This window comes from Jaculus jaculus, chromosome 21 (assembly GCF_020740685.1).
Source record: "Jaculus jaculus isolate mJacJac1 chromosome 21, mJacJac1.mat.Y.cur, whole genome shotgun sequence".
NCBI classification, from domain to species: domain Eukaryota; kingdom Metazoa; phylum Chordata; class Mammalia; order Rodentia; family Dipodidae; genus Jaculus; species Jaculus jaculus.
Window position 1 is genome coordinate 13,841,845 of NC_059122.1, and position 15,212 is coordinate 13,857,056.

At 40.4% G+C, this 15,212-nt stretch overlaps 1 protein-coding gene across 2 annotated transcripts in view; it reads right to left on the bottom strand.

The window, feature by feature from the left end:
• LOC123456358 (zinc finger protein 25-like) overlaps positions 1-15,212 on the bottom strand; it is a 26,742-nt gene continuing 11,530 nt past the window's right edge. For both annotated transcript variants that reach the window (XM_045139191.1, XM_045139190.1), the window contains exons 3-5: positions 13,329-13,455; positions 2,920-3,012; positions 1-1,841 (exon numbers count right to left, since the gene is read on the bottom strand). In XM_045139191.1, coding sequence (XP_044995126.1) covers positions 838-1,841; positions 2,920-3,012; positions 13,329-13,455 — 1,224 coding nt within the window. In that variant the 3' untranslated portion in view covers positions 1-837. The remainder of the gene's footprint in view (positions 1,842-2,919; positions 3,013-13,328; positions 13,456-15,212) is intronic.

The following is a 15,212-nucleotide window of genomic DNA, read 5'->3' on the forward strand; positions in this document are numbered from 1 at the left end:
CCTTGTGCATCTGGCTTACGTGGGTCCTGGGGAATCAAATCTGAGTCCTTTGGCTTTGTGGGCAAGTGCCTTAACCACCAAGCCATCCCTCCAGCCCCTCCTATCATTTTTCTGTGAGATCATATAGCTTAATACATACATAACTCCTGAAAATCAACTTCAACATATTCTCATTACATAAATATTAGCTCTGTACAGCTCTATACCTTTCCATATTACGTTAATTCAAATAAAATATAATAGCTCTAACTGTACAGGATTCAACATACATATTTACACTTTTGTATAAAACATTTATTGAAATTGCTTATTCATATTTTATATACTTTATACACATGAAAATTAAAAAGAGTAATAGATAAAGTAACTATAATTTTGAATTTTATGTGTTCAAGAACCTTAGGGGAAGAGAAGGTAAAATAACATGTGTAATATTATGTTGGTATGATTATCATTTATGATCATCATCCTTACCAGATTTCATTTGGTGGGCTAAGACCTGGGGTCTTAACTCACTGCAGCTTTGCATCCATTTATTGTTTTGTTGCCATACTGGGAAAATACTGTAATTCTTCATATTATAGGAAGATTGTTTTAAACAAAATTCATTTACTTAAAAGCAGAGAAAAGTCTTTCTGTGTATCCCTGGCTGAGTTGAAATTCACTATGTAAGAGGTTTTTTAAATTTGAGAGAGAGAATGGGCATCTAGCCACTGCATACAAACTCCAGATGTATGTGTCTCTTTGTGCACCTGGCTTATGTGGGCTCTGGAGAATTAAACCAGGATCCTTTGGCTTTGCAAGCAAACACCTTGACAGTAAGCCATCTCCCCAACCCTATGTGTGAGTTTTTTGATGCTGGGTGAGCTTTGACTTGTTGTAGAAAGCTTTCCCACATCCTGTGCATTGAAAGGACTTTTCACCTGTATGAATTCTCTGATGTTGGGTTAGTTTTGACTTGTTGTAGAAAGCTTTCCCACATTCTGTACATTCAAAGGGCTTCTCGTGAGTTCCCTGATGTAGTTTGAGGCGTGACTTGTAGTAGAAAGCTTTCCCACACTCTCTGCATGCATAGGGCTTGACATCTGTATGAATTTTCTGATGAAGACTGAGGTGTGACTTGCAGGAGAAAGCTTTTCCACAGTCTGTACATCCATAGGGCTTCTCACCGGTATGAGTTCTTTGATGTACAGTGAGTTGCTGTTTCGAAGAGAAAGATTTCTTGCATTCTTTACATTCATAGGGCTTTTCTTTTGTATGAGTTCTCCGATGCACAGTGAGTTCTGAATTGCAATAGAAAGCTTTCCCACATTCTTCACATTCAAAAGGTTTTTCACCTGTATGAGTTCTCATATGTCTAGTGAGGCGTGGTTTCTGGGAGTAACCTTTCTTGCATTCTGTACATTTATAGGGCTTCTCACCTGTATGAGTTCTTTGATGTACAGTGAGTCTTTGCTTGCAAGAGAAAGCTTTTGTGCATTCTTTACATTCAAAAGGCTTCTCACCTGTATGAGTTTTTTGATGTATATTGAGTTGTGGCCTGCAAGAAAAAGCTTTCCTGCATTGTTTACATTCAAACGGTTTCTCGCCTGTATGACTTCTCTGATGTACAGTGAGTTGGGATATGAAACAGAAAGCTTTCTTGCATATAGTACACTCAAAGGGCTTCTTCCTTGTATGAATTCGTCGATGTACAGTCAGTTGTTTCTTGAAAGAGTAAGCTTTTCCACATTCCTTACATTCAAAGGGTTTCTCATCAGTATGACTTCTCTGATGTAGAGTGAGTTCAGACTTAAAGTAGAAAGCTTTCCTACATACTGTACATTCATAAGGCTTTTCACCTGTATGAGAAAGAAATGACAACTTTCAGTTAAATTCAATAAAATATATAACCGATAATGTCAAAAAAGGGCTGGAGTGATGGCTTAGCAGTTAAACACTTGCCTGTGAAGCCTACGGACCCCAGTTCAAGGCTTGTTTCCCCAGGACCCACATTAGCCAGACACACAAGGGGCACATGCATCTGGAGTTCCTCTGCAGTGGCTAGAGGCCCTGGCACGCCCATTCTCTCTCTGTCTGCCTCTTTCTCTAACTGTTGCTCTCAAATAAATAAAAATGAACAGAAAAAAATTTTAAATGTCAAAAAAGAGTTGGGGCTGGTGAGATGGCTTAGCAGTTAAGGTACGTGCCTGTGAAGCCTAAGGACTCATGTTCAAATCTCCAGGTGTCACGTCGCCACATGCACAGTGCTGCAAGTGCGCAATTTCCATGTGCACACAAGGGGGTGCATGCGTCTGTGGTGTGTTCACAGCGGCTGAAGGCCCTGACATGCCAATTCTCTCTCTGCCTCTTTCTCTCCCTCTCAAAAGAAAAATAAGTGCCAGGTGTGGTGGCGCACACCTTTAATCCCAGCACTCAGGAGACAGAGGTAGGAGGATTGCTGTGAGTTTGAGGCCACCCTGAGACTCCATAGTGAATTCCAGGTCAGCTTGGACTAGAGTGAGACCCAACCTTGAAAAACCAAAAAAATAAAAAATAAAATAAAATAAATAAAGAATTGGGTATGGTGACATATCTGTAGTCACAGCATATGGGGGTGGAAGAAAGATTAGGAATTTAGTACCAGCCTTAGCTATATAGCAAGATGAAGACCCTTGTCTCAAAAAGATTAAAAGAAAAATGTCTAAGAAGTTCTATATATGGACTGAATTATTGGTAAATTTAAGAAAACATGGAAAAGAAGAGATGGGTTCATATGGCTAACCTTCACAGAGTGTTAACTTTAAGTGTCTGATCCATCAGAATAGCTGTTATCAGGACTGGGTTTGGACAAAAGTTGGTGAAAACAGTTCAACAATGACCAATATTTGATACAGTCTCATCTTTTTGACTTCTCTTGCTCAGTATAAATTTTCTGACCTGGGATGCTCCATACGGAAGCTTCTGTTGCACTCCATGGCCCAAATCCATGCTCCAACTTGAAGATTAACTCAGGTTTTTTTATGCAGTGCCCTATAGGTGGGAAACAATATACAAATTATGCCAATGACCTAAATTAGTTTTCCTGAGGGAAGTCAGTAGACATGTTATGCTCAATGGATTGAAACATAGTATTTGCAGAGGAGTTACACTAACATTCTTTACTAACTGGATTATTACTGAGCAGAAATAAATTTTGATAAATTATCCAAACTGATGATTTACAAAAATTTAAGTAAACAGATGTGAATGAGACAGAAACCAAAATGAAGTTGGAAAGATAACTCATAAGATATCTAGGAGAGACTGAGCAACAGAGAGTTGGCATAAAAATGATCCAGCCTATGCCGGGTGTGGTGGCACAGACCTTTAATCCCAGCACTTAGGAGGCAGAGGCAGGAGGATCACCATGAGTTCGAGGCTACCCTGAGACTCCTTAGTGAATTCCAGGTCAGCCTGGGCTACAGTGAGACCCTACTTCAACCCCCACCCCAAAATGATCCAGCCTGAGAAATTGATCAGTGCATAAGAGCACTTTCAGAATAAGCCATATTTGTTCCACAATACATCCGACACTCGGGTGTCATCAGGTGCCCTGCCCTGTACCAGGTTACACAGTGATGCACAGGTCACAGAACTTAAGAAGGCAGGCTTACATAAAGGCTGGAAGATCTAGGGATGTGAAGCTCCATCCATGCTGGGATGAGACCTTCCAACACTATGGCTGCATTGGGGTCTACATGTTCTTATAAATAACCCCTTAGTCCACTTTGTAAAGGAGTTCAACAACTTAGTGGTTCACCAGACAGACAAAACGTGGAAAGAACCTCTCCTCTCCATGTTATAATTAAACTACCAAACACACAAAGCACAGAAAATATATAGAAAGAAGATAGAGAGAAATTCAAGTTACTTAAAAAGGCAAGCCCATCAATAATTACTCAACACAAAGTTTAAAAGCCAGAAAGCTTGGAATGATACATTCCAACTTCTGAAAGATAACAAGTGTCAGCCAAGATTACTTTATCCAGCAAAGCTATCCTTCCAAATTGTTGGAGAAATAAGGACATTCCACAACAAAAACAGGCTAAAGGAATATGTGACCAGTAAGCCAGTTCTACAGAAAATACCTAAAGGCATCTTTCACACTGAAGAGAAAGCAAAGCACACGAGGAAACAGGAAAAAAATGAACCATACTCACATAACGGTTAAAACAAGTGAGTAAAGGGAAAACAGGAAGCATTACAAAACAAGAATTACAAGAATATATACCTTTCAATAATAACTCTTAGTATCAATGGCCTCAATGCCTAACCAAAAGACACAGGCTTGCAGATTGGATTAGAAAGGTCAGGATCCTTCTGTTGCCTCCAAATTACAAACCTCTCTGTAAAAGAGACACTGTCTTAAGGTGAAAGGATGGAAAACAGTATTGCAAGCATAAAAAGTATTTCAAGCAAATAGACCTAGGAAACAAACAGGTTTTGCTATTCTAATATCCTACAGGATAAACTTCAAACCAACATTAGTTAGGAAAGATAAAGAAGGTCACTTTATATTGACTAAAGGAAAAATTTAACAGGAAAACATGGGTGATCCCAGTTTCATCAAATAAACACTATTAGACTTAAGGTTATAGATAACACCAAGCACAACTGTAGCAGGAGACTTCAATACCCCACTCTTGTCAATTGATAGGTCATCCCAACAAAAAATAAACAAAACGACGTCTGGATTAAATGAGGTCATGGAACAAATGGACCTAACAGATTTATACAGAACATTCCATCCAAATGCTGCAGAATAAACAGTCTTCTCAGCAGCACATGGAACAGTCTCTAAAATGGACCATATATTAGGACACAAATCTTAACAAATTACAGAAAAACTGAAATAATTGCTTGTACTTTATCTGATCACAATGGGATTACACTATTAATCAGCAAGAATAAAAAATACAGAGCATACACAAAATCATGGAGACTAAACAATACACTACTAAATGACACTTGGGTCATTGAAGAAATCAAAAAATTCATAGAATCAAATGATAAAGAGAACACAACATACCAAAACCTCTGGAACACAATGAAGGTAGTCCTAAGACTAAAATTTATAATTTTAAGTGCCTATATTAAGTTAGTAAGGTCATAAGTAAACAACTTAATGCTTCACCTTAAGGCCTTGGAAAAAGAATAACAAGACAAACCAAAAATCTGTAGATGGGAAGAAATAATAAAGATTAGGGCAGAAGTTAATGAAATAGAAACAACAACAAAAACAAAAATATAAAAACCCTTAGCAAGTCTGACCAGAAGAGAGACACAAATTAATAATAGAGGCAAAAAGGCACCATTACAGCAAATAACAAGTTCAGAAAATCATAAGGACATACCTTAAGAACATGTTCCTCTTTAAGTTTGAACACCTGAAAGAAATGGATGATTTCCTTGATTTATATGACCTACCAAAAGTAAATCAAAGATAAACCATTTAAATCAACCTATAAGAAGTATGGAGATCCAAGCAGTTATTTTAAAAAATTCCCAAATAAAAAATATTCAGGTCCAGATGGATTCTTGGTGAATTTTACCAGGCCTTCATGGAAGAACTAACACCAGTCCTCAAACTTTTCCATAAAATAGAAGCCAGCATCACCCTGCTACCAAAACCAAAGACACACACGCAAAACAAACAAACAAACAAAAACAATAAAAAATACAAACTAATCTCCCTCGTGAACATAAATGCAAAAATTCTCAACAAAATACTGGGAAACAGAATACAAGATTATATCAAAAAGATCATTTACCCCGACCAAGAAGACTATTCCAGAGATACAGGGATGATTCAACATACGCAAATTGATAAATGTAATGCGCTATATAAATGGACTGAAGGAGGAAAAAATCAGAACTTCATCTCAATAAATACAGAAAAGGCATTTGACAAAATATAACATCCTTTCATGGTAAAAAATCCTACATAAACTGGGAATAGAAGGAACATATCTCTAACATAATAAAGGGTATTTATGAGAAGCCTATAGCCACCATAATATTAGATGGGAAAAAACATGAAGATTTTCCACTAGAATCAGGAACAAGACAAGGGTGTACATTGTCCCCCTTTTATTTAACATAGTACTAGAAATCTTAGCTATACCAATAAGACAAGAGACTTATAAGAGGAGAGGAGAGGAGAGGAAACTGTTAAGAGTTGATGACCACTTTTATCAATGCAGCAGGATACAAAATAAACACACAGAAATCAGTAGTGTTCCTGTATACTGACAACAAACATGCAGAGGATGAAATCAGGGAATCACTCCCATTCACAACTGACTAAAAAAAAAAAAAAAGCTGGGCATGGTAGTAGGATCGCTATGAGTTCAAGGCCAGCCTGAGACTACATAGAGAATTCCAGGTCAGTCTGTGCCAAAGTGAGACCCTACCTCAAAAAACCAATAAATAAATAATTTTTTTAAAAATTTATTTATTTGAGAGTGACAGAGAGAAAGACAGATAGAGGGAGAGAGAGAGAATGGGCACGCCAGGGCTTCCAGCCACTACAAACGAACTCCAGACGCGTGCGCCCCCTTGTGCGTCTGGCTAACGTGGGACCTGGGGAACAGGCAAGCGCTTAACCGCTAAGCCATCTCTCCAGCCCAGTAATTTTTTTTAAAGTAAAGTACTTTGGAATAAACCTAACCAAGAATGTGAAGAATCTTTACAATGAAAACTTTAAAACACTCAAGACAGAAATGGCAGAATATTTTAGGAAATGGAAAGACATCCCATGTTCTTGACTAGAAGTCCAAATATTGTGAAAATGTCAATCTAACCAGAAACAATTTACACATTTAATGCAATTCCCATTAAAATTCCAATCACATTTTTCATGAAAAGAGGAAAAAAATCCTAAAATTCATTTGGAAACAGAAAAACCCTTGAAAAGCAAAAAATTTTTGAGCAACAAAAATAAGGCTGGTGGTATCACCATACCTGATTTTAAGCTATATTACAAAACCATACTAACAAAAACAGCATGGTACTGGCACAAAGACACGTAGCTCAATGGAATAGAATGGAGGGCTCAGGAGTAACTCCAGGCAGCTACAGCCATCTGATTTTGGACAAAAATATTCATTGGAAAAAAGACAGCCTCTTGGCTCCTAATGACTCATCTCATTACCTTAGAGATACTTGCTCAACCATGTTTATTGCTGCTTAATTCACAATAGCTGGGAAATGAAGCTGGGTGTGGTGGCACACGTCTTTAATCCCAGCACTTGGGAGGCAGAGGTAGGAGGAATGCTGTGAGTTTGAGGCCACCCTGATACTACAGAGTGAATTCCAGGTCAGCCTGGGCTACAGTGAGACCCTACCTTGAAAAACAAACAAACAAAAAACAAGAAAAAAAAAAGCTGGGAAATGGAACCAGCCTAGATGTCCCTCAACTAATGAGTGGATAGTGAAGATATGGCACATAATGGAGTGCTACTCAGCAGTAAAGAAGTTATGAAATTTGCAGGAAAATAGATGGATCTGGAAAGGATTATACTAAGTGAGAACCCAGGCCCAGAAAGCCAAATGTCACATGTTCTCATATGTGGATCCTAGCTACAGATGATTGGACTTCTGTGTGAGTAGGAAGAAAACTCAGTAGCAGAGACCAGTAAGCTAGAAAAGAGACATAAAGGGAATGGAAAGGAAGGGAGGAGGGTACTTAATAGGATGGTATATATATATTCAAGTAGAAGGATAGATTAATGGGCGTGAAAAGGCCCAAGTGAGGTCAGGGGAAGAGATTGAATAAAGGAACGGTGGAGGGAGGGCTAATCAAAATCTAAGAGGATATAACAAATCATATGGAAACCACTTTTTGGACAATGGAACACTCAGGAGCCGTAGATTGTTGCTAAAAAATTTTCAGTGTCAGGGATGGAATACCTTCCAGTGAGTTGTTGGCCAGGGAGGTCACTGATGCCCCAAAACATTTTAGGCCATTGCCGAGGTCTTTGGTTTCCCACCAGGAATAGATAGTAAGACCCTTTTGCTGAAGACTCCACATATTTGGGCTGCAAGGCCACTGAGAAATCCTGTTTGAACTGAGCTGATAACCTCCTCCATGTAGACCAGCTGACAGAAAGCTGGAAGAAGCCATTCTGCATGCAGTTCAATGGGAGAAATTACCAGTGAAGATATTACACAGTGGACACTGCAAGCCTTATATCTGACCAGCCAGGCCAAATGAGCCAACGGGTGCAATAGTGGCACATCTGTCATGGTGGAAACCAACTGCCCTGTAATTGGACTGGAGGCCTGCTCCATGGGAGGAAATACATCCCTGATACTGAAAACTTAAAACAGGGGTAGCCATGAGCCCTGGGGGTGTAACATATGTTGTTGTCTGGCTACATGTATATACTATGCTCACCAAACTGCCCAGTAAGCACTTTTCTTAATGTTCATACCCATATATTAATGCTACTCTCACTGTTGGTAAAGAAGCTTCTCTTTTCAGATGGCAGTGACCTTGGGATGACTCAAAAGGCACCATGGTGCTGAGAAGAAGTGACAGTGGAGTGCTCAGCACAATATCTCTAGCACAATTTCCAAGGCTCAGGGTCCATTGCGGAAGAGGTGGCAAAAAGAATGTAAGAGCTAAAGGAAGGGTAGGACTCCTTACAACGTGCTCCTCCAGACACAAAATGCCCTGGATATCTATGACCTTGCAGTGGCTGATACTACCTACACAAGACCCTCATAACAGGAGGAAAAGATGATGACATCATAATAAAAGAGATACTGATTGAGAGGGGGAGGAGATATGAAGAATGGAGTTTCAAAGGGGAAAGTGGGGGGAGGGAGGATATTATCATGGGATATTGTTTACAACCATAGAAGTTCTTTTTTTTTTTAAACTTTTTATTAAAAACTTTCATGATTATAAAAAATACCCCATGGTAATACCCTTCCTCCCTCCACTCTCCATCATATCCCCTCCCCCTCTCAATCAGTCTCTCTTTTAATTTTGATGTCATGGTCTTTTCCTCCTCTTATGATGGTCTTGTGTAGGTAGTGTCAGGCACTGTGAGGTCATGGATATCCAGGCCATTTTGTGTCTGGAGGAGCATGTTGTATGGAGTTCTACCCTTCCTTTGGCTCTTACATTCTTTCTGCCACCTCTTCCACATTAGACTCTGGGCCTTGGAAGGTGTAATAGAGATAATGCAGTACTAAGTATGCCTGTCACTTCTTTCCAGGACCATGATACCTTCTGAGTTGTCCCAAGGTCATTGTCATCTGAAAAGAGAAGGTTCTCTACCAAAAGTGAGGGTAGCATTAATATAAGGGTATGAACATTAACAGAGTGCTTACTGGGCAGTTTGATAAGCATAGTATATACATTTAGCCAGACATCAGCAGATGTTACACCCCCAGGGCTTATGACTACCCCTGTTTTAAGTTTTCAGTATCAGGGATGTATGCTCTCCAACCATGGTAGACGTGCCACTATTGCACCTGTTGGCTTATTTGGCCTGGCTATTCAAATGTAAGGCTTGCAGTGTCTACTGTTGAGTATCTTCACTGACTTCTCTCTCTTCCCTATTGAACTACATGCAGAATGGCTTCTTCCAGCTTTCTGTCAGCTGGTCTACATGGAGGAGGTTATCAGCTCAGTTCCAGCAGGATTTCTCTGTAGCCTTGCAGCCCAAGTATATGGAGTCTTCAGAAATAGTCTTACCATCTATTCCTGGTGGGAAACCAAGGGCCTCAGCAATGGCCAGTAATGTTTTGGGGGCATCAGTGACCTCCCTGGCCAACAACTCAATGGAAGGTAACCAACCCTGGCACTGAAAATTTTCTAACAGAGATCTACAGCTCCTGAGTGTTCCATTGTCCAAAAAAGTAGGCTTCCATGATTTATTTATATCCTCTTAGATTTTGATTAGCCCTCCCTCCACCTTTCCTTTACTTGAGCCCTTCCCCTGACCTCATTTTGGGCCTTTTCACCCCCATTAATCTAATTCTTCTACTTAACATATATACAATACCATCCTTTTAAGTACCCCTCCTCCCTTCCTTTCTCTTCCCTTTATATCTCTTTTCTAGCTTGCTGGCCTCTGCTACTGAGTTTTTTCATTCTCACACAGAAGCCCAATCATCTGTAGGCATGCCCATTTTCTATTTGCCTCTCTCTCTGCTTTCTCTCTCAAACAAATAATTAAAAAAAAAAAAAGGACTATGAAGCCGGGTGTGGTGGTGCATGCCTTTAATCCCAGTACTCGGGAGGCAAAGGTAGGAGGATTGGTATGAGTTCAAGGTCACCCTGAGACTCCATAGTGAATTCTAGGTCAGCCTGGGCTAGAGTGAGACCCTACCTCGAAAAACCAAAAAACAACAAAACTATGAGCTGGGGCATGGTGGCACACACCTTTAATCCCTGCACTCAGGAGAGAGAGGTAGGAAGATCACCTTGAAATAGAGAGTTATCAAAAGACGTACAGATGGCCTATAAACATCTAAACAAAATCATACATCCTTAGGCATCAGGGAAATGAAAATGAAAACTACTTTGAGATTCCATTTTTTACTCCTGTCACAATAGCTATCAGCAAGAAAACAAATGACAATAAATGTTGGTGAGGATGTGGACAAAGAGGAACACTTTAAGACTGTTGTTGGGAATGTAATCATCAGTGTGGGGTTCTTGAGACAGCACTCATAGGCATATGTCCCAAGTACTATTCTCACCTCAACTGATGAATAAATAATGAAGGTGTAGTACATTACAAAATGGAGTTCTATTCACAGGTAAAGAAAAATTAAGTTATGAAGTTTGCAGGGAAATGGATGGATCTGGAAAGGATTATATATACTGAGGCAAACCAGGTCCAGAAATCCAAATGTCACAAGGTCAGTCTCATGTGGATCCTACCTACAAATGTGTAGATTTGTGAGTTGGAGTAAAAAAATTGTTAGTAGCTGGGTGTGGTGATGTACGCCTTTAATCCCAGCATTCGGGAGGCAGAGGTAGGAGGATCACCACTAACGAGGTCACCCTGAGACTACATAGCAAATTCCAGGTCAGCCTGAGCTAGAGTGAGACCCTATTTCGAAAAACAAACAAGCAAACAAAAAAAATGGTAGGAGCCAGTAAGCTAGAAAAGGGTATAAGAGAGGGAGGAGAGGGGAAGACTTAAGGGGATGGTACTGTATATATGTAAGTAGATGAACAGATTGGGGGGGGGGAATGGCTTAAGTGAGGTTAGGGGAAGAGACTGAGTATAAAAGGGTGAGGGGAGCATTAATCAAAACTCATGGTATTGTGAATGAGCCATATGAAAACCTATCTTTTTGGATAATGGCATCCCCAGAAGCTATAAACTGTTACTAGAAAAATTTCAGTGCCAGGGATGGGATACCTTCCAGTGAGTTGTTGGTCAGGGAGGTCCATAATGCCTCAAAACATTACAGGCTATTTCCAAGGCTCTCGGTTTCCAAACAGAAATAGCTGGTAAGGTCCTATTGCTGAATATTCCACATGCGTGTACTGTAAGATCACTGAGAAACCAAGCTGGGACTGAGTTGCAAACCACCTTCCCTGTAGACCAGCTGACAGAAAGCTGGAAAAAGCTGCACTGCATGCAGCCCTATGGGAGACAGAAGTCATTAGTGGTGAAAACAGTGGGTAGTGTAAGCCTCATGTTTGGCCAGGCAGTCCAAATGACCAAATGGGTACAATAGTGGCATGTCTGTTATGGGAGAAACCAGATGATCTCTAATTAGACTAGAGGCTTGCTCTATTGGACAGAATACATACCTGGTACTGAAAAACTAATCAAAAGCCTATGGTGGGGTGGAGAGATGGGAAGGTGGTTTAGACACTTGCCTGCAAAGCCAAAGGACCTCAGTTCAATTTCCTAGGATCCACAGAATGCACAAGGTGGTGCATGCATCTGGAATTCATTTGCAATGCCTGAAGGTCCTGGTGTGTCCTTTCTCTCTCTAAATAAAAATATTTTATGAAAAAAAGCGTACAGTGGGGAAGTCATGAGTCCTAGGAGCATAATGCTTGCTCTTGTCTGCCTAAGTGTACATACTGTGCCCTGTAAGCCCTTCACTTAACATTCATACCCACATATTAACGCTACTGTCACTTTTGGTACAGAAACTTCTCTTTTCAGATGGCAGTGACCACTAGGATGATCTAAAAGGTGCCATAGTGTTGAGAAGAAGTGACAGAGAAGTGCTCAGCCCTGCAATATCTCTTATCACATCCTCCAAGGCTCAGGGTCCATTACAGGAGAGGTGGTGGAAAGAATGTAAGAGCCAAAAGAAGGGTAGGACTGCTTACAATGCAACTGTCCAGACAGAAATTTGCCTCATTATCCTTGACTTCTCAGAGCCTGGCACTACCTCCACAAGACCCTCATAATAGGAGGAAAAGATGACGACATCAAAATAAAAGAGAGGGAGGGGGATATGATGGAGTGTAGGTCTGTGAAAGGGAGAGTGGGGGAGGGGAGGGAATTATAATATATTGTCTATTTAAAAAAAAAAAGAAAACTAGCTTCTCATGCTACTTATAAGTTAAAGTTGACCTCAAGGAACTAGAGAATTAAACAATGGTCCTTAGATTGTTAAAAAGGCATAGCAAGGAGAGGGATGGAGAGTATCTACTGTCTAAGGGGGCATGAGGAAAACTTGTTCTCTACAGAACAGTAGTAAACATATAGTTGACAGACAGTGAATATCTCAAAATAGTCCTCGGAGAGATTTTAAATGTTCCCATTACTCACAAGTAACACCTGAGCTGCTCAACTTAACAGTTACCTTAACGTGATCATTATCCAATATAGCCAGGTGTGGTGACTCCTGACTTTCACTCTGGCACTCTGGAGCCTGAGATAGGAGTATCACCTTAAGTTCAAGACCGACCTGAGCTATAGTGTGTACTAGGCCAGCCTAGACTAGAGTGGGACTGTGTCACATATACATATTAATTATATAAATGTGTGGGAAAACCAGTTTGACCCACAAATATGTGCCATTACCATGGATTAGTTACAACACTGTACAATACAAAATTAGTGTTGAAAGTTGATATAGAAGCCAGCATGGAGGCTCATGTCTTTAATCCCAGCACACAAGAGGCTGAGGAAAGAGGATCACTGTGGGCTCCAGGCCAGTTTGGGCTATGTAGTGAGTTCCAGATCAGCCTGGGCTACAGTGAGACCCCGCCTCAGAGAGAAACAAAACAAAAAGTTGGTATGATTCTAATACTTATCAACCAAGAAGTAAGTGGTTCTTACTGACAGTTACAGTGGAGTTTGACTCACCCAGGAACACCAGGCTGTCGTAGTTCTCCAGCATCACATCCTTGTAGAGGGTCCTCTGAGCAGCATCCAGGTGCTTCCACTCTTGCCAGGTGAATTCCACAGCGACGTCCTCAAACAGTACTGACCCCTGAAACGATATATTTATTTTCAAACCAAGTCCTCAGACTTGAGACCAGATAGTGGAAGGTCATACCAGTGTCTTATACAAGGTGCTGCTTGACATGCGTCATGGGAGAAAGAAAAATCAATGCAAACATTTCACCTGTGTTCAAGTATAGGATCTAGAAAACATGACTGAAGCACTTAAAAAGTTCTGTAAGCTATATCTCCCACTGCAATGCCCTAATGGTGTACAAGTGATCTGAAGGGAACACAACTGTAAGGAAAAAAAGGTATCAAACAGGAGCTACCAACAAAACTTGGGATTCAGCATTGTCTTCCCCATAAAAACCTAGAGAACGCATCCCTTGAAACAACTCACACAAATTAAGCAGCCAAATAAAGGTGGGAAGGAGGTGAATTTAAATTTAAAGTCATATCCATCTCCACAAATTCCCAAGACACAAAAGCACAAAGAATAGTCAACAACAAAAGACTATGGCACATTCATGACAAGTTCCCCGTTATGAAGTTAAACACAAAAGAGGTGAAATACCTGAGAGAGTACTTCCATTTTACTTTTAAAAACAGTTAAGAGCCTGGTTTGGTAGCCCACACCTTTAATCACAGCACTCAGGAGGCAGAGGTAGGAGGATTACCATGGGTTCGAGCCACCCTGAGACATTGTCTCCTATAAAAAATAAACATTTTTTTTTAAAAACCCAAGTCACATATAAAGGCAGGAATGTCACAACAACCCCAGACATTTCCTCAGAACCCTAAAAGCCAGAAGGAATGAAATGATATACTCTAAGCTCTGAACATGAATAACTCCCAACTGAGAATGCTATACCTGGCAATATTATCTTTCAAAGTTGATGGAAAAGAACAGGATATTTCAAGATGAATACAGACTAAGGCAATTCATGTCAACTAAGCCATCTCCACAGAAGACTCTGAAAAGAATATCACATAGGGAAGAAAAGACAGCCTCATCCAAGAACAATGACAGGATCCTCTTCATGAAAGAAACAGATGAACAAGTATGAGGTGGGAAAGAATCGGTCGTGCCCAACAGAGCAAACTCCCAGGGCTTTAATCTCAGAACTTGGCAGGTGAAAGGCTAACAGCCTTCCCTGAAAAGTAAAGGGATTAAAGAGATAATAGCCATCCCTAAAGCTTGCAGGCAATAAACAAGTTTGGCACCCTTTCCTGATTGATGCACTCCCCTTAGCCTACATGGCCTTGAAGGACCAGGGACCATCTGAGTGTCCTCCCTTAGACATTCCTGACTGAAGAAGCCTGTTCTGAACAAGGACACACACAGCTACAATTTTTTTACATACTGCACCTGGTCCAATCTGTTTTTCTTAGGATTCTCCTTATAAACTTGGACCCCAACCTGTATTTTGCAATAAGGCCTGGAACTTTTCCTTTATATGTCAGAAAGATCAACTTGGGTGGTGGCCTCCATTCTGTGTGCCTAAAGGCAAGGGTTATACAGGATGATGTTGAACCAGGTCTCTTGTGTCCCTTTACATTCCATTTTCCAAAGGCACTTGCAAAGCCTGCCTTCCACAGTCAATTCCCATCATAAAGCCAGATGCAGTTCTTTGCAGCAGCAAAAGACATTAGCATGGGCACACATACACAAATTTGGGCAGACAAAATAAAAAGTTAAGCCTGGCTCAGTGGCAAGTGGTTTGCCTAGTCAGCTTCAATCTCTAGATTTGATAGCTAATACTCAAGACACACACATACACGTGGAAATAACTCAGAAAAATT